This window comes from Sciurus vulgaris, assembly GCF_902686455.1.
Source record: "Sciurus vulgaris genome assembly, chromosome: 18".
In the NCBI taxonomy this organism is placed as follows: domain Eukaryota; kingdom Metazoa; phylum Chordata; class Mammalia; order Rodentia; family Sciuridae; genus Sciurus; species Sciurus vulgaris.
In genome coordinates, this window is record NC_136479.1 from 136,427 (window position 1) to 154,452 (window position 18,026).

General features: G+C 51.7%; 1 protein-coding gene across 10 annotated transcripts in view; it reads right to left on the reverse strand.

Moving 5' to 3' along the window:
- NPRL3 (NPR3 like, GATOR1 complex subunit) overlaps positions 1 to 18,026 on the reverse strand; it is a 172,181-nt gene that overhangs the window by 13,229 nt on the left and 140,926 nt on the right. For 2 of the 10 annotated variants that reach the window (XM_079121848.1, XM_079121846.1), the window contains 6 exons: positions 16,138 to 16,207; positions 12,300 to 12,338; positions 8,899 to 9,028; positions 7,698 to 7,772; positions 4,094 to 4,247; positions 2,724 to 2,805 (listed from right to left, as the gene is read on the reverse strand). In XM_079121848.1, the coding sequence (XP_078977974.1) occupies positions 2,724 to 2,805; positions 4,094 to 4,247; positions 7,698 to 7,772; positions 8,899 to 9,028; positions 12,300 to 12,338; positions 16,138 to 16,207 (550 nt within the window). Of the gene's footprint in view, positions 1 to 2,723; positions 2,806 to 4,093; positions 4,248 to 7,697; positions 7,773 to 8,898; positions 9,029 to 12,299; positions 12,381 to 16,015; positions 16,036 to 16,137; positions 16,208 to 18,026 lie in introns of those variants that run through there. The other 8 variants (XM_079121853.1, XM_079121852.1, XM_079121851.1 and 5 more) reach the window with 6 other exon arrangements.

An 18,026-nucleotide genomic window follows, 5' to 3' on the forward strand; every position in this document is an offset into this window, starting at 1 on the left:
CGGGCTTCTGAGGGAGCCACATTCTCAGCCTACATTCACAGGCACACCAGGTCCCAGGGGACAGGGTGACCAGGCTACTGAGTCATACCACAACTCTAGCTTTAAAAGAAAACATCAACTCAGGAGCAATTCCTTTAAAAAGACCCAGTCAGATCCCCAATCTCATTAAGCTTTGTCTCTCAATTCCGCTCTGAGAAAATCTTTCCCCGGGATTTGGCAGAAGGTCACTGTTAGAAGAAAGGAGTTGTGTTCTCAGCTACCTGGTTGATACTACACACTCAGCCTCTCCTCTGGGCCTCGAGATCCACCATGGACCTGGTCAGATGAGGATGGACGGTAGGCTGCAGGCCACAGGCCAGAGGACTCTTAGGCAATTCCAGAGCTATGCCAGCACTACACAGGGGTGGGAACTTCTACAAGAGAACTGCAGCTCCAACATCCCTGAAGTAGGACTCAGGGCCAGAATTCCCAGTAGTGGATGGGAGTTCACATGAGAGAACATGATAATCCAGACACTAACACACAGGGTGCCTGGTCAGGGGAAAAACACCAGTGCTGAGCATTCCTCACCTGAACCCTGAATGCTTATGCTCCTCAAAACTTTGCCCGCCAAGTGACCAGGCCACTGACGCTCTGAGCTATGGCACTGCAGTGCAGTGGCATAAGCAATTGGTGGACAACTTCCAAACCCCCAGTTCAAACCTAAGAAACCACTTCCCTTCCTTCTCTAGAAACAGAAGCCACAGGTTTGCCTGTGCTTCAATCCCAGGTTGGAGGCTTCCAGATTCCCATGCAGAATAAGCCAACAATTTCCAAGGAAGGGATCTTCAACTCAGCCAATTCAAGACCAAAGGGCAGTCATTCTCTTGCTACAGAGTAAACATCAGTGTGAAACATGGACTACCAGGGCCTCAAAAGTCCTGCTCTAGGTCAGGATCGAGGCAGCACTGAGCTCTGCAGGGTGGGAGGACCACAAACTGAAGCAGTCACTTGGCAATGGTTGCTTGAGGCTGCTCTGAAGTCCTCTGACCCAGGGTGGCCCACACCCAGAGGTCACCAGGAGACAGAAGGACAAGTCCAACGGGGTCACAGAGAGCACAGTAACTTCCCTCCACGAAGGAACCTGCATTTCCTGACAGAAAGGTGGGTGAGGGATCTAAAGAGCATTCAGAAATGAAAATGCAGGGCTGGGGTTGTAGCTCAGTGGTAGAGCACTTGCCTAGCACGTGTGAGGCACTGGGTTCAATTCTCAGCACCACATAAAAATGAATAAATAAAATAAAGGTAAAAAAATTAAAAAAAAAAAAAGAAAGAAAATGCAGATGGTTCAAATGTGTGAAGAGACTCACAAATGCGTCAAGATAGAGCAGACCACAGAACCACCCTCCACCTCTCCATCAGTTAAAATGAAAAATTCACTAAGCTCCCTGGCAAATACAGGGAGAGGTGCTTGGCACACTGCTGACAGGAGTGCAATTCAAGGCACACACCCCAGAGGAGCTGCACCAACCACATGTGATGCTTTCCAGGAACTACCTCAGGGACAGAGGCACAAGCACAAAATGACACCTGCAGATGACTGAGCAGCACACGTCACAGCAGCCAAGTAAAGAATACAGGGAGCTGGGCACAGTGGTGCACACCTATAATCCCAATGGTTCAGGAGGCTGAGACAAGAGGACGGCAAGTTCAAAGCCAGCCTCAGCAATATAGCGAGGTGCCAAGCAACTCAGTGAGACCCTGTCTCTAAATAAAATACAAAAAAGGGCTGGGGATGTGGCTCAGTGGTAGAGTGCCCCTGGGTTCAATCTCTAGTACCAAAAAAACAAAAAAGAACTCAGGACACCACATAAACCACAGCTGCTCACCAGCCACAGCACTGGAGGGGAACCCATGGAGAGGGCAGGTTCACCAGGAGGCAGCAAAGCACAAGGGCCTAGGGCACCCAGGCAGACACAAGGCAGGAAAATGTGGGGAAACAGGCGAGCAAAGGAAGGGGAGACAGGAGGCTGCAACCGCACGGCAGGCAGAGGCCCCAGACCCACCTGTGCTGCACAAAAAGTTTGCACCAGGGGACACCTGCCGGGTACTGTGCCAGCACTGTGTGGCCCTGCAGTGCCAAGGCAGCATGAGAGTGGAAGCTGCAGGAAGGCAAAGCTCCAGAGGGGTGGCAGTTGGGCCCACACATCTAGCAGCCGCTTCAGAGCCAGGGAGTTACTTGGAGCCACAGGAGCAGTGGTCAGACAGAGGACCTTGAAGAAGAAATGGACTTTATGCTTGTCCACGTTTAATAGAGCTGGTGCTCAGTCACCCATGTAATCAGATGGTGCAGGTTTCCCTGGAGACCCAAGTGCTTGCTGCCCTCAGACTCTCCCAGAGTAGGGAAGAGCACAGCCAGGCCCATCCACCTCTATCTGCTGAGTCAGTTTCTTCATGGGTGAAGAAACCAAAGTGGGGCCAGAACTCTAGTGTCCCACTCTCACACACGACTCCTGGCTAGCTTTCTGTGTTCGGGAGAGTCTAGAGGGGAATGCTCCAGCTGGGTGCATGCTACTTAGCAAAGGCACTATCATCTGAAATGGCTACCAAGGTCACTTCTCACAAGAGTGGCCACACACTCATCCCTTCTGGTGCTCTCGCTCCAGTCTCAGTGGAGCGTCAGCAGCCAAACACCAGAACAGTGTCCAGAACTGGGGACTCAGTGAGAATGCCCACCTGCCTACCTGTCGTAGGCTTCCTTGAGGTCCCTGGCCAGCTTGCACTTGGGCAGGATGTGATGGAACGGGGACTGCGGACCCTCATCTGCTGCAATGATCACAACACAGAAGATTTCAGAGCTTCCACAGTAAGGAACTGTGCACGGGCTGGACAGGAAGCACCTTTGGAAAAGTCCAATACTCCAGGGTCACTTCAGATCATTCATCAGGAACTCCCTGCTTCTCATAAAACCTGTGTCCCTGTGAGCTGAACACAGGCTGTTTTCCTATCACTTCACATGGAACCCACTAGCCCCACAACCTCTGACCTCTCTCAAAGGCCTGTGCCTTGCACTGCCAGACCACCTGCCTTGCTGACCAGTGCGTCCAGGCCCCTCCCCTCACACACATATGCTGATGCAGCTTACTTACTTATTTTGGGTACCAGGGATTGAACCCAGGGATGCTTAATCACTAAACCGCACCCCACCCCTTTTTCATTCTGAGACAGGCTCTCATTAAGTTGCTGATGTTGGCCTTGAACATGCCATCCCCCTGCCTCAGTCTCCTGAGTCGCTGGGATGATATGCATACGCCAGGTGCCCTGCCCTACATCACAAGTTTTGACAGACACTTTTCAAACAGTGAGTAAAAGTGCACTGCAGTCTGGGCTGCTCTTGCTGCTGGCCTGTGCACGACAGTGACCGACTCTACTCGGAGCTACCAAGGCTAAGCCTGACTGCAGCTCTGTTCTCCTGTGTCTTCCAAATGAGCTGCAAACCTTAGGAAAAGGGGTGGAGCTTGATATCAAGTACCCCATGGCTTAGCACTGTGGGTACACCAAAAGTTACATGGGGGCCTGCCAGCAAATACTATTTTTGATAACTGGTTAGTGCATAACTCAGTTAAATCCTCCTTCAGCTTGGCCAAAAGCAAAGAATAGAAACCGCTCACCTCAAGACTGGAATTCCCGCCAGCCCCTCCCCAACTTGCACCCCAAGACCACAGGACTAGCAGGGGCAGGGCCAGGCTGAGGTGCTACCTGAAGGGTGATTCTACGGCAGCACACGGGGGGAAGGGAATCCTTCCAGTTGGGAAGTCAGTTTGGGCACATCCATTCGGGAAAGTGGACTTATGAACAAGACCATTGAGGAGTCTTCCTGTGCCCTGGGGCTCGCCTGCCCGATGTTAAGCCCAGACAGCTCCTCTACAAAAAAGGGACAGTCCCTGTGGCACAGGCTGCCGTGAGCACCTTCTCAGCCACACCCAGTGAGTGCACTGCAAGCCCAGCGACTGCAAGCGCCCGAGTGCTCTGACCATGCTGGGTTGGAAGACCTGGAGCTAGCCACACCAGGAGATGCCGTCAGCCAGCCCAGACCACGCTCACTGCTGCGCACCATCAGCCATGGCGGACACCTCATCCTGCAGTGCCAGGATCAGCTTGGCCTCCCGAGTGAGGTACTGGCAGCGGCGCTCCTCGTGCTGCAGCACCGTGGCAATGCGCCGGGACAGGGTATGCAGACAGTTGATCACCGAAGGGTCAGCATTGGCCTGCAGGAGAGAAGCCACACACATCCAAACCTGCACACAGGTGCAAATGAAGTAATAGGCCAGTAACAGTAGCACTTGCCTGTCCTTCCAGCTACCTGAAGGCTTACACAGAAGGATCCCAAGTTTGAAGCTAGCCTCAGCAACTTAGCAAGACCCTGTCTCAAAATAAAATAAAAAGGTATGGGGTGCAGTTCAGTGGTTAAACGTCCCTGGGTTCCATCCCCAGTGCCAAGAAGAAGGAAAAAAAAAAAAAAATGTAAACCATGAAAGAAGCCTTCTCTCCACTCCTCTCCCCAGGTGCCTCTCTGGAGGCCATCACTGCCAGAGATTTCCTGTGCCTCTCCAGAAATGCCAGTCCCCATTCCTTACTCTTGGGAGGGTTGCATAGATGGCTGCATAGAGAGGGCTCCACACACATCTTACCATGCCAGGATGGTAAGAAAAGCAGGCTGTGGCTAAGGGCAGATTCCACCCACCTGCTGTGTGACCCTGGGTGGCAGGTCCTCATCTAAGAAGGGACAACAGCAACTCCCTCAATGAGGACCAAGTGTAGGAATCAGACACATGAAGCACTCAGAGCCTGCCTTGACAAAGCCCTGCAAGTGTCCACCTTCAGCACTGTCCTATTGAGCATACCGGACATGCCTGGCCACATTACAACAGGGCACACAGTATGGATAACTCTTCCAGCTCTCCCCAGCTAACAAAAAGACCCGCAGGCCCCTGCCCAGGCCCTGCCCAGGGCTTCTTCTGCACCCATGCTGATGAGATGAGGAGGCTTCGGGAACAGAAGTGGACCCTGCCCCTCCGGAAGCTATCAGGGGCCACAGCTGGCCAGGCAGGTGTATCCGCCCAGGCCCAGGGTGGAGTGCACAGCTGTGGGGCCTGTGGACCAGCTCTGGAGAGCAGATAACCGGGCCAAGCATGACCTGGTGGTTCTGGAGACCAACAGCAGTGCTGAATCAGCCTGGGGAAGTGGAGGGACAGCATGGGACAGGTGGTGCCCCCGATTAGGACCTCCTGGTAACAGCAGGCCGGGCCGGACCTCTGGGCTCACAGCCAGGTGCGGGGCAGAGACCCAGGGTTAGCACTTGGTTCACCTGCATGATCCCAGACTCCCGTGGATCCAGACTGCACCTAGGCAGACTCACAGAGAGGCACACTGCCCTCCCCTAGTGCCTCTTAACAGTCCCTGATCTAGAGGGCCAATTCACAGGGCATAAGCAATTGCCCTGTGACACTCGGAATCTGTGTAAAAACACAAGAGCAAAGCAGTGGGGTGGAGAATGATCCTGGACATACGACACTCCCTCCCATCATCAAGTCACCCCAAGAGCACAACGCTCTGCCACTAGAGAAGGCACACCGGCCCCCCGAGGCTTCCTGTGCAGATCAAGTGTTGCCCAGGTAAGGCTGACGACCTGAATTGCAACATCTGGGTCCTGTCCATCCAGTCTTGACAGCACCTGAGGCGCCTGTGGGCCCAGCTGTGCAGCGACATGTGAGAAGTCCTCTGCCTGGCACATGCCTGCCTCAGAGCTCTCAGAGCAGTGCCCAGTTCATGGCAGCATCACCCACCAGGCTTCTTGTCTTCAATGTAACCTGGCCCTCAAACTTAGCTTCCGATTTAGAGGAAAGAAAGGCAGAGAGCAAGCCTGAGGGTTGCACTGGGAGCCAGCTCCAGATGTGGAACCTGTGCAGGACAAAGGGAAGAGTTGGCAGAGATGGCTCGCCCCAGACCAGAGACCAACTGGAAAGCGAGTCTGCACTCAGGAGTCCCAGTGCACCAAGTGCTAACAGACACCAATGTGCCATGGGGAGGGTCTGCAGACATGACTTTGTGGCACAAGGTGGGTGGCCACATTGCAGAGAAGGCTTCACAAGTGTGCAGGAACAAGTAGTCATGAGGTCAGGACTTGCTATGAAATAGGGGGTGGAAAAAGAGCCAAGTGCAAAGGCAGCAGCTGTGGGTCCTGAGACGGGCATGAGAAATTGTCAGACTATTCTCTTCTTTCTAGTTGGGTTGTTCTAAAACTTTTCAAGGTAAACAAGTGTGCTCCCTGTGTGGTAGGAGGATCACAAGTCCAAGACCAGCCTGAGCACCATAGGAAGGCCCTGTCTCAAAATAAAATGAAAAGAGCTAGGTAGGGATGTAGTTCAGTGCTTAAGCATCCTTGGGTTTAGTTCCCAGTATCAAAAAATAAATAAGTCAATTCTCACCTAGGGGTACCTTTCTATTTATTTGGATCCCTTACATTTTGACAGGTTTATGACAAAGGTATTTCCTGTAACCACTGAAACAACCTCAGAAAGAACTGGGAGCTGCCTTAAAAAACAATCAGACTTAGCCATGTGCAATGGCCACGCCTGTGATCCCACCTACTCAGGAGGCTGAGGCAAGAGGATCCAAGTTCAAAGTCAGCTTCAGCAACTTAGTGAGACCCCTCTCAAAATAAAGATAGGCCAGGCATGGTGGTGTACACCTGTAATTCCAGCAGCTCCTGTGGGTGAGGCAGGAGGACAGCAAGTTCAAAGCCAGCTTCAGCAACTTAGCGAGGCACTAAGCAACTCAGTGAGACCCTGTCACTAAATAAAATATACAAAAGGGCTGAGGATGTGGCTCAGTGGTAGAGTGCCCCTGGGTTCAGTACCCAGTACCAAAAAGAAAAAGAAAAAACAAACAATTAGTTTTAATGGAAGAAAGGAAGAGGAAAACAAAGAGTGTTGGTGAGAATGTGTAGAAGTGGGAACCCTTGCACATTGCTGGTGAGAATGGAAAAGGGTACAGCTGCTACAGAATAGAGTTCGGAAATCTTCAGTCTCAACAAGTACCACAGGACCCAAACTTTCACTCACAGGTGTGTCCAGGAGGATGAAAATGTGTACAGGAACACCCCCAGCAGCATCCTTCATCAAAGCCAAACACCCCCACCCACAAATGTCCAGCAATGGCTGAAGGGTGGTCTAGGCACGAGGCACCAGTGCTAGCCACAAAGAAAAAGGCTCACACACCAGGGAACTTCAGAACCAATGGGACCAAGGCCAGAGGCCAGGCCCCGGGTGCAGGATCTCTGTGTGCAGAACAGCAGGGAGTCCACAGAACAGACAGCAGCCTGCCAACCTGGGGCCAGAGCAGAGGAAGGGGCAAAAACTGGGAAGGGTGCAGGTGTCTCTCTGGAGAGTGAAAGCGCAACGGATGTGGATGGCAGCCAGGAGCAGACTGAGCGGCAGGTGAGGCTTCAGTGCCCCAGATGTCGCTAACCTGGACCCTTGGAAATGGTAAATAAATATTGTCATTTTTATGAGGGCCACAACAAGGCAGAATCTGCCTGCACTCCAGGGAGGACAAGTGCAGTGCCTACCACGATCTGCGCGGTCATGACACTCACCAGAAGTGGGTTGCTTCCTGCCCTACCCTCCTCCCCTCCCAGGCTACCACCCAGCACTCACCCTCAGGGCGAAGACCACATTAAAAAGAATCATGGTAGGCGCTTCCCTCTTCGGGGACGGATCTGTTTTGGAGACCTATAAGAGAGGCATGATTGCAATAAATTGAGAGCCATGCATGCAAGAGATCCCAGAGAATAGAAGAACAGAAGAAGAGCCCCCAGGTCTTTGAGAAGTGATTGGTGCCTTTGTTTCCGAGGAGCATCTGCTGCATCTACAGTTATGACAGGAGTGGGGGGGGGGGGGTCAATGCAAGCAGAATGACAGGACGCGCAGGGGCCTGGGGGCTGGAGGGCCCAGATCCCACCCCACTGCCAGCCCCAGGGTCCACCTGATCCTCCCAGGCTGCCTCTGCCAGGTATGACAAGTACTCAGGCCCACGTAGGGACAGGACAATACTCAGGGCCAGCAGAGGCCTGAACAGGCCCAGAGGACACAGGGCAGTCAGTCTCACACCAGAGCCCTGTCCTCACCTGTGCTCCCAGCTCTGGCATCCAGCCAGACTCATCACAAATGCTGAAGCACTCAAATGCCCACTCCAAAGGCATGAAGGAACTCTGCAAAGCCAACCGCAAGGATCACCACGAGGGGGAGCCCGAGCCCCAGGCGCCCTACAGGTCACTCCCACAAGCTGCCAACTCTCCCACCCCCAACTACTGGCAGTACCTGGGTTCCATCTCCAGGCCAATCAAAAACAAAAGAACAAAAAGGAATGCTTGCACCCTTTTGTAGAAAGCTCAGGGGCTGACAGATTCTGGCTAACTTAGTCTCTTGGATTCCCTAGAAACAGGTAACCTGTAAACAAAGGAGGCCTCATCCACAGAGATCCATGGTGCCAACAGCAGAAGCTGATCACAGGGTTGGAGGTGCAGCTCAGTGGCAGAGTGCAAGGCTCTGGGCTCGATGCCAGGATGGGGCAGTGGAGACAGTGGGAGAGGCAGAAGCACCTAGGATGCCTCATGCCTGCTAGCCAACCACAGACCACTGTGTGGCAAGGACTCCTCCTTCTCTGCTAGACCCCCAGGGCCTATGGAGGTGCACACTCATGGAAAGTGCCTGATCAGGTCTGCCACCTAATAGTCGCCCTCACTAGAGCCAGTGTCAGCACCATGATGAGCCTCATGAGCTCAGGATGGGCCAGGCCTGCCTAGGGAGAGAGCCCTACCTGCCTACAGAGGATCACAATGACCAGGGAGGGACATACCTGCCCCAGAGCATGCTGCAGCAGTGTCGGGTGCCCCACAAACCGCACATTATCTATCTTCAGTTCAAATTTTTGGCCGCACATTTCAGACTTGGTTGCCAAAATTGTTGCCAAAATAACATCTGAAAACCTTAAAGATGAAATAAGGTTAAATGGAAAATAAGTTCACCAAGGATGATGACACCGCGCCCTGCACCTCCAGAGGAGAGGGTCTCTGTGAATGGCAGTCTTCTGGGTTGCTCTGCACCCAGTGGCTTTCTTGCAGCAAACCCAAGGTTAGGGAGGCAAAAATCACCAAAATCACAGATACAAGGCATGAGAAGCACAGGCTGGAGGCACATGCTATCATCTCTGCATGCTCTATGAAATAAGGAGAGGAACAGCTGCAGTTTGCATTTAAGAGGGACAGCTCACTAAGCCTCACGGGCAGAGGGGGCCCTCCCAGCAGCTACTGGGCTGGCTTGCCAGACTGCACCCTTGACAGTGCCACCCAAGGAGCAGGGAACTGTGCTGTGGTACACGCAACATGCTAGCCACCTTCCTGCCTTCTCATCCTGAATGCTGACTTTCCCACTTTCATGCAGGAGGACTGTGCAGACCCACTCTGTCACGGGAGCACAAGGATGCACAAAACTGAGTGCCACAGGGAGGAGGGAATGGCCAGGTATGGGAACTCAGCCCTTCCAAGGCACACCTGTACATTTGTCTCCCTCCTGACAACACCAGCCCCTCCCACCTGGGGTCCTGGATGAGGGAGATGGTTTGCAGGGAGGGGCAGCTGGGGTGCAGCACTGTCCCTTATCTCAGAGCCCAGGGCCTGGCCTCCACTCTAGAATGGGTGTGCTAGACCATTGCTCCCAATGGACCCAGGAGTAGAAAGCACCGCACTTCTCTACACACCAAGGAAAGTGCTTCTAGAGTTCGGTTGGAGGATGTGGTGTCTCTGGGAAGGCTGCTCCTGCTGCCCAGGAACACATTCTGTCCCTGGATGAGGAACCCCACAGTCCTGAGAGGCCACTGGACTTGCGGTGTACACCTTGTCATGCCCTCCCAGAGGTGGGACCATCATTATAAGCCCTCCATTAGAAATGACAAACAAAGGTCGGCTACCAACAGTGGCTGCAGCCTGCCTCCAAAAAAGCAGCTGGCTCCAGACAAATGTCTGAGGGCTGTGGATTCCAGGAGACCCTTCACAAAGCAAAGCTGTGTGAGGGGTGACCTGGAGTCAGTCTAGGCCAAGGACCTCGCTGTGATCAAGTGACCCAGGATGACATGCAAGACAAGTACCTGCAAGTTCTCCCCAGTCTCCTAGGTCAGGGGCAATCAGCTGCCAAGCCAGAGGGCTCCTGTTGTTTCCAGCCTTCCCTCCAGAACTGGCAAGATCCTGCAGTAGTCCTGGGTTACCCTGAATACCCCAACAAATCCAGTGCAGAGACGGGCCAGAGGAGCTGCCTCGGGTCTTGCAGTCAGGGATTGTCAATACTCCCAAACTGATCTTGTTAGAAACATCCTGGGGGCTGGGAGTGGTGGTGCATGCCTGTAATCCCAGCAGCTGAGACTGAGGCAGGACCAGTCTAAGCAATTTAGCAAGACCCTGTCTCTAAATAAAATATTAACAAGGGCTGGGGATGTGGCTCGGTGGTTAAGCATCCCTGGGTTCAATCCCAGGTACAAAAAAAAAAAAGAAAGAAAGAAACATCCTAGGACATGCAGGTGTCTTGGTCTCTGCTCCTTGAAACACTGGTCTCTGGAGTGACTAAAGCAGACACAGCAGATCCCAGTGTCTCAGACCTCAGGCGCCACAGGTTTTCTTAAAGACTGCATAGCTCACTCTGCCCTGTAGCTCCTGTCTGAGGGACAGTGATATGGAAGGAGGTTCAGAGTCTGAAATCCCTACACCACTCCTGCTCTAGAGGCTGACCCAGTGCCAGCACGTCATGTCCCATCTGAATAAACACCCTCCACTGGGTGGTAACCCAGTGACTTGGGACCCAGAGAGAGCAGACAGAAAAATAACCCCCACCATTTCAGAAAGCCTACTTCTTCCTGCAATAGCATAAAATCCCCACCAAAAGCTGCTACTCTGTCATGAAGAGCCCCAGGCACTCAGCCTGAGCCCCAGCCCTCAGGCACCAGTCCAGGGATGCAAGCTGCTCTGGCTGAGTGATGATGGGTCCTGGGACCCTCAGAGGCAAGCAGGAATGGTTGTTTATGTCTATAAAACCTAAATCCCAAGCCCTGCAAGAGGCAAATCAAAAGCTCCTTACCCCTGGCAGACAAGATCCACAAAGAGAGCCAGGTGGAAAGTCCTGTGCTGCTGAAGTTAAAAGTCACACGGCCTTAAGTGGCTGTCCATGGAGGACCCTCGGATGCCCCAAAGGGTGACAGATGGCCACTCTGCTCACTGAACAAGTGTGCCCCACACAGAAACCCACTCACTACAGCTTAGCATCCATGTGCATGATGAGAAACTCTGGCTTCATACCTCAGATGGGGCCTGTTGCATTTACTCAAAGGGATAACTCACACAGAGTTGCCACAAGCAAGTGGCAACAATTGCTTTTTGCTGGTGAAAGCTGATAAATGTAACACATTAAAAGATTGTTACAAAAACTAAAGAGTTCTGGACTAACTTGGAAACCCAAGAAAAGCAGATTTAGGAAGCTCTACCAGCCCAGCCAGATGACAAACCTGAGCTTCTCTTCCTGCCAGACATTCTGGAGTAGGGCTTGCTCTCCAGCTGGACTAGAAAGGAGCAGGTAGCCTGCAAGGGAGCTCAGCTCTGCTCCCTGCCTCCCTGCTGGGAGCTCACAGACAGGAAAGTACGTCCAAGGCCCAGAGGGGATGTGCTGTTCGGGACACAGGACTGTCCCATCTCATCCCTGTCCTCCTGCAGCGGCTCAGGATCACTCCCAGGAACACCTTTGCCTCTGCGGGGCTCAGTTGACAACATCGAAATCCAAGCATCACACCTGACAACCAGACCTTGGTAGAGACACTACTAAGGCACCTGAAAACTGAAGACAAGAAGCCATAGCCACAGGTCTCAGCACGGCAGCGGGCAGAGAGGTGAGAAACTCCACTCTGCTCACCTACCACCTCCACAGGACTACGGGTTCCTCCTTGAGGAAGAGGTCTGAAGGCACACCTGATCCCAAAAGACCCTCTGGTGCCACCAACCATGGCTTGGCCTCTCAGGTAATGTGAAATAGCTAAATAACTCTGGGTGGAGAAAGGGCAGGGACAGTGGGGAAGCCTGGGCTTCTGTGGGAGGACAAGCTGGGGCCTGTGTGCCTCGTTAGTGATTTTTCAACATTGAGTGAAAACAGGAATTAAGCACAATTACAAGAAGAGAGGGCAGCCGGAATCAAGACAGAAAGATGGTGAAGTCTTGGTCTTACCCTGCAACCAACTGCTCATCGGTTGGAGGACATGGTTCGCTGAAATGGGAACAGGACCATCAAGACCAAACAGAAGCACTGCTTTATAAAACCATGAAAAGTTACAAGGTTATTTTACAAAAACAGTATTAAAGTCTAGTAGAGGCACCACCGCTAAGTGTTAACTGCTAACATCAAGACCAGGCAGCTTACCAGATAAGAAAGGGGCCCCAGGCACTCCTACTTACCCCAGGGCTTTCTCCCTGAAGTTCAAACTCTTATACGTGTGCACAGGTTTGGGGAACGGGGTCTCCTCCTTGCTTTTCTTTCTGTGTGCACAGTACTGGGGATTAAGTCTGGGGCATTCACTGAGTTACACACCTAGCCCTCTTATGTTTAACTCTGAGGCAGGGCCATGTATGTACAGGCCCCTGCCTCAGACTCCCAAGGAGCTGGGGTCACAGTTGTCCACTGCACCAGGCAGGAGTGACTTGCCTCGGACTTTGTGTGTGCGATGCTGGGGATTGAACCCAGGGCCTTGTGCCTGCTAGGCAAGCACTCTACTACTGAGCTACATCTCCAGCACCAGAGTCACTTTTTAAAAGCAAGCACAATGCTGGGAGACATGGGTCAGACTCCAGGGCCATAGAATTAGCCAGATACCTGGGCACAAGTATCTCATCTTTCTAAAAATAGGTTTCTCCTCCATATGACAAGAAACCACCTGAACAGGACAAAATGGGATCCCCAAAGGTAAAGCGTTCTGAAAACTAGAGTGCCAGGTGAATGATGCCTCCCTGCGCTTCCACCTGGAACAGCCAGGGTGTCACGTTAGATTCACTTGTGCAGAAAACATCTGGGGTTTCTGCACTACCCAACCTGCACTTTCAATAAAGAATTTAAGAATTTAGGTTCCTGAGAAGAGATTTTTATTCTGGGACATTCTGTTTCCCAAGTATGCTGAAGACAGAAGACACCCACACCTAGGAGTGGAAGGACACTATGCCACAGGGCTCCCTGCTGCTCCCCATGCTGCCAGAGACCCACTCGAGAAACACAACAGGGAAGCACCCTTTCCAGCAGTGCCACACCTTAGCTCACTGGGCTGTGTGGTATGGGGGTTAGGACACCTTCCAAAAGCTGACCAGAAAGCCAGAATCCTAGCAGATCCAGTCTGACTCAGTCAGCCCTTCTGCAACCAGACAGGTCACAATGCAAACTATACCTCTGAAGGCAGAGCAGCAAGCACACAGAGTTTTGGGTGTGGGCAAGGTTCCACTTACTGACAGAGGCAGGATGCTCCCATGCCATCCAGGCCTGGTAGCGGAAGGTGGGGCCCTGCCACAGGCAGGCGACTTACAGAAGACAGACAAAGGCTCAGCCTGAGGAAGATGCTCAAGCGCACAAAATTGGAGGCGGAACTTGGAGCCTGCACTTGTCCCAGCAAGTACCCCTCACTGTGACACAGTATCCAGATTGGGGAGAATGTGGTCCTCTTCTAGCTCCTCAGTACGTTGGTCAGGGCAAAGCCACCAAGAGCCACCAAGAGCCTGGTGAGCCTCAGGTGTGCCTGGGGTGAAAACAGGTGTGCTGTGAGCCAGACAGTGCTGGAGCTGGGCTACCTGGCAATGGCACCCACAGGGTAGACCCCCTGCTGTGGGAAGAGTGGCCAGGTCCAAGGAGGGCAGACTGGCTGCACCCCACAGATGGCACCCATGAGCTACAGGCAGCGATGGAAGCCCACCATAGCTCTGGGGGAGAATCTTCTGGACTGTGACCAAAGCATGGCTTCCAGGAGAATGTGACACTAAGAGGCCCACTCTCCTCCAAGTCCATGATCCCCCCAGAGGGAGGGGCCAGAGTGCTGCCTGTAATCTCAGAGGGGGCCAGAAGACACCATCCACTCAGAAGGGGATGCGCCCATACCAGGCTTTCTTGGAGACCTCTCCTAGTGGCTTCCCCAACCAGTGTGGGGTCCAGAGCACATTGAGCATGAGCACCCCAGCCCCTGACCCCCAACCCACAGGAACACTGCGCTTTTATGATCTTGAACTGCAAGTCTCAAGACACAGGATGGTCCCCATTTTCTTCTCTTCATACTGAATTCTAGAAGAGGGTTTTAAACAAAGGAGTAACAGTTAACGCCTAACCCTGATGTGATTTCACATCTTGATGAAATACCTAAAAAAAACCAGCCCCTGAAACAAGTCCAGTGCAACTGAGGAGCTGGATGTTTCACCCTATGCAGTTTCAGTGAATTTCCATTTCAATGGTCACACTGGCAGGGCTATGCCGCTGAGCAGTGCATTCTGTACCCTCACTCCTCTGAGGCCACGATCTGGCAAACTGACAAGCAGGAGCATTCTAGGGTCCCAGAGGGAAAAGCAACTCCAAGTGACAGTCACTTGGACAGGGAGCAGGTCTGCTGAATCGCTACAATGCCTCAGGAAGCCACTGAGCTACGACAGGAAGAGCAGGGGCCTGGCAGGTTCTGGGGGACATCAAGCAGCAAGGACCTGGATGCCCAAAGAAATTAGCCTAACCCTGAAAACAGGAGGGTCAACAGACCAGAATGTGCTAAAATCACCAAGCAAAGTAATCCCTTTCTCTTTTCTGGTAGTATGGGGATGGAACCCCAGGTCTTAAGTATGCTAGGCAAGGCCCAACAACTGAGCTACAGCCCTAGTCCTAAATGAAGCAATTCTTAATAAAGGCACTTCTGAAGAGAAGCACTCCCCTCCAGGGATTTCCCTCTTCACTATGTTAAATACTGAACGAATTCCCTAGAAAACATCTTTATAGTCACTATGAGTCTCTGAAAATTAACTGCAGGTATTAGGTGTACCAGTCTTCCCAGGAAACCCCTCCGCCCAGGCTGTTCCGAGACGTTTGAGTCTTCAGACCAACCCTCATGCTCAGCGAAGTTTGTGAGAACACGGGAGAGGAATGCACCAGCACCTGTGCAGTGTGCAGGGGCGAGAGCCTTCCATGTGCCCGTGGCACCTGAGCTTGTTCCAGGCCACCACCTTAGAGAGCAGGATGACCACAGACTCCACATGAAGACCCCCTGGAGAGCCCACAGTCCCCACCCAGCAGTCCCTGCAGGCTGGTCCCTCTTCCGAAGCGCACTCTCAGGTCATGCCAGAGGGCAAAACATCTCAGAACTGACCTCACCGTGCCGGTGTGCTGCACTGTCAGACAACCAGAGGGAGTGGCACTAACTCACTGCACATGGTTCAGAGGCCCGGCCCTGCACAGGCTGTGTCGGTGTCTAGGGAGCTCAGAGTAGGTACTTTACAACCCTCCCTCCTGCACCTGGGCTTATCATTTACCAACCTTTAAAATGATCATGAGAAGACAGAAGTGGTCACTTATGAAGTTTCTACCTCACAGTGCCTCTCAGAGAGAGCAGCAGAGCAAATATGGGGAGGAACAAGACCCAGAGGAAGCTCTGACCCTAAAGAAGTGTCGAGGGTCAGGCCAGCCCCAGGAGGGACCTGGCCAGCTATGCTGTACCTGAGTGCCTACATCTGACCTTAGGGCGCGTAGTGGAGGAACCGGGTGTGAGCACAGCAAAGGGGCCTGCTTTCCTCTAACAGGACACAAACGTCCTTCACAGACACGGCCCCACCTGTTCTCAGACCTACTTTACCAGCCACACAGCCCACGACTATAGCATGTGCCCAGAGTACCCAGCAAGCCAGAAAGACTGGCAAAGTAACCCTAAGCTCACCTACCTGGAAGCGCCCACTGAGCAGAGGACACCAGACTTCTCAGGGGCCAATGTCTGTATCAAAGGTAGGGCAGGGTTCTGCCCATGCCTAGGAGCACGGCCCCATCCTTGCCCTCAGCACCTTACCTGGAGTCACCGTCCTGGTCATCAGCATGGTCACCCGCGTTGTTTACAGCATATCTGCTACGTGGCTTATCTGAGTGAGCAGAAAAAGGGGGAGAATGGCTAAGAAAGCAGGATCTTGCCACACACTAGACTGTGGACTCCCTAGGATCTATGGTTTCCAAAACACAGTGCATCCATGCAATGGAACAGTATGCAGCCATGCAAAGGAATAAGCATGTGTGAATGTTGCAAACACTAAGCTGAATGAAAAAATCCTGACACAGAAGGACAAACATCCTAATTGCATGGAATATTGAGAATAAGTAAATTCAGAAGATAGCGCAGAGGTCAGCAGGGGCTGGGAGCTGGAGGCAATGAGTCACTGCTTAATGACTAGTTTCCAAATAGAGGCTAAAAAAGTTTAGAACCAGAAAAGAGTCAAAGACTGCACACTGTAACAAATGTAATTAATGCCACTGAATTATACACTTAAAAATGGTTAAAATGGCAAATTTCATGTCATATATATATATATATATATCATACTATAAAATTTTTTTCAGAAAAAATGATAGTTTCCAAGAAATCACAAAAATATGGGGAGATAGTTTTGCTATGGTGTTAATTTTTGTTGTGGGGGTGGCTACTGGGAACTGACTCAGGGTGCTCTACCACTAAGCCACATCCCCAGTCCTTTTCCTTTATCTTGAGACAGTCTGCTAAGTTGCTTAGGTTGGTGTCCAACTTGCAATCCTCCTGCCTCAGCCTCTGGAAACTCTGGGATTACAGGTGTTCCCACTACTGACAAGAAGGATGTATACATTGTATATGTGTGTACACATGCACACTCTCAGTGCAAGATGGCAATTAGGTCGAAAAAAACTAAAGAATTTTTAAATGTACATATGATAACCTTCATATACTCAAACAAAAATACTTTCCCAGAATAATACAGTTTAAACACCTAGTTTAACAATGAGAGGATTACAGCCAGCACACTCTTTTCTGGAACAGAAAGATGCAACAGGAAGATGTCTTTCTGTTAATCAACAGGCTAACGGCCACCTGCAGAGGCTAGGCCTGCTGCACACCTGCCAGCCCAGCTACTCAGGAAGCTGAGGGTGGAGGATCTCAATTCAAGGCCAGCTGGCAAACTCAGACTCTATCTCAAAATAAAAACAAGGGGTGTGGGCAATCCAGAGCCAGCCCAGTGGAGAATGCTTGGTTCAATCCCAAGCACTGAATGAATGAATGAATGAATGAATAAATAAATACAGCTTGAGGGCTGGGGTTGTGGCTCAGTAGCACAGCACTTGCCTGGCACATGTGAGGCACTGGATTCAATACTCTACACCACATATAAATAAATAAATGTCCATCAACAACTAAAAATATAATTTTAAAAAATAAATAAATAAATACAGCTTGGGACTGGGGCCTAATACAGTCGATGCTAAAGTTTTCAGTGAAAAGTAATAAAAAAATGACCAGGACAACAATGACAAGGAAAAACAAGAAGTGACAAACCCTGAGAGTATAATAAGTTACAGAAAAGCTAGTCGGGCACTACGGACACAGCCATGCCTCCCGAGTGCCTTTCCAGAAACATCTGCATGAAGGCAAGCACAAGCTCCCAGCAGCTGGGGAGGCTGAGGCAGAAGGATTCTAAGTTGGAAGCCAGCCTCAGCAACTTAGTGAAGCTGTAAGTAACTTAGCAAGTCCCTGTCTCAAGACAAGAAATAAAAAGGGCTGGGAATGAAGTTCAGTGGTGGAGCCTTTGCCTAGCACGGGTGAGGCCCTGGGTTCCATCCCCACCACCACAAAAATAAACAAGAGAAAATAAACATCCAAGGAAAACTCAGTAAACTTTTGTTGTTAATAATCTTAGCAGGCAGGAGTCCTTAAGCATA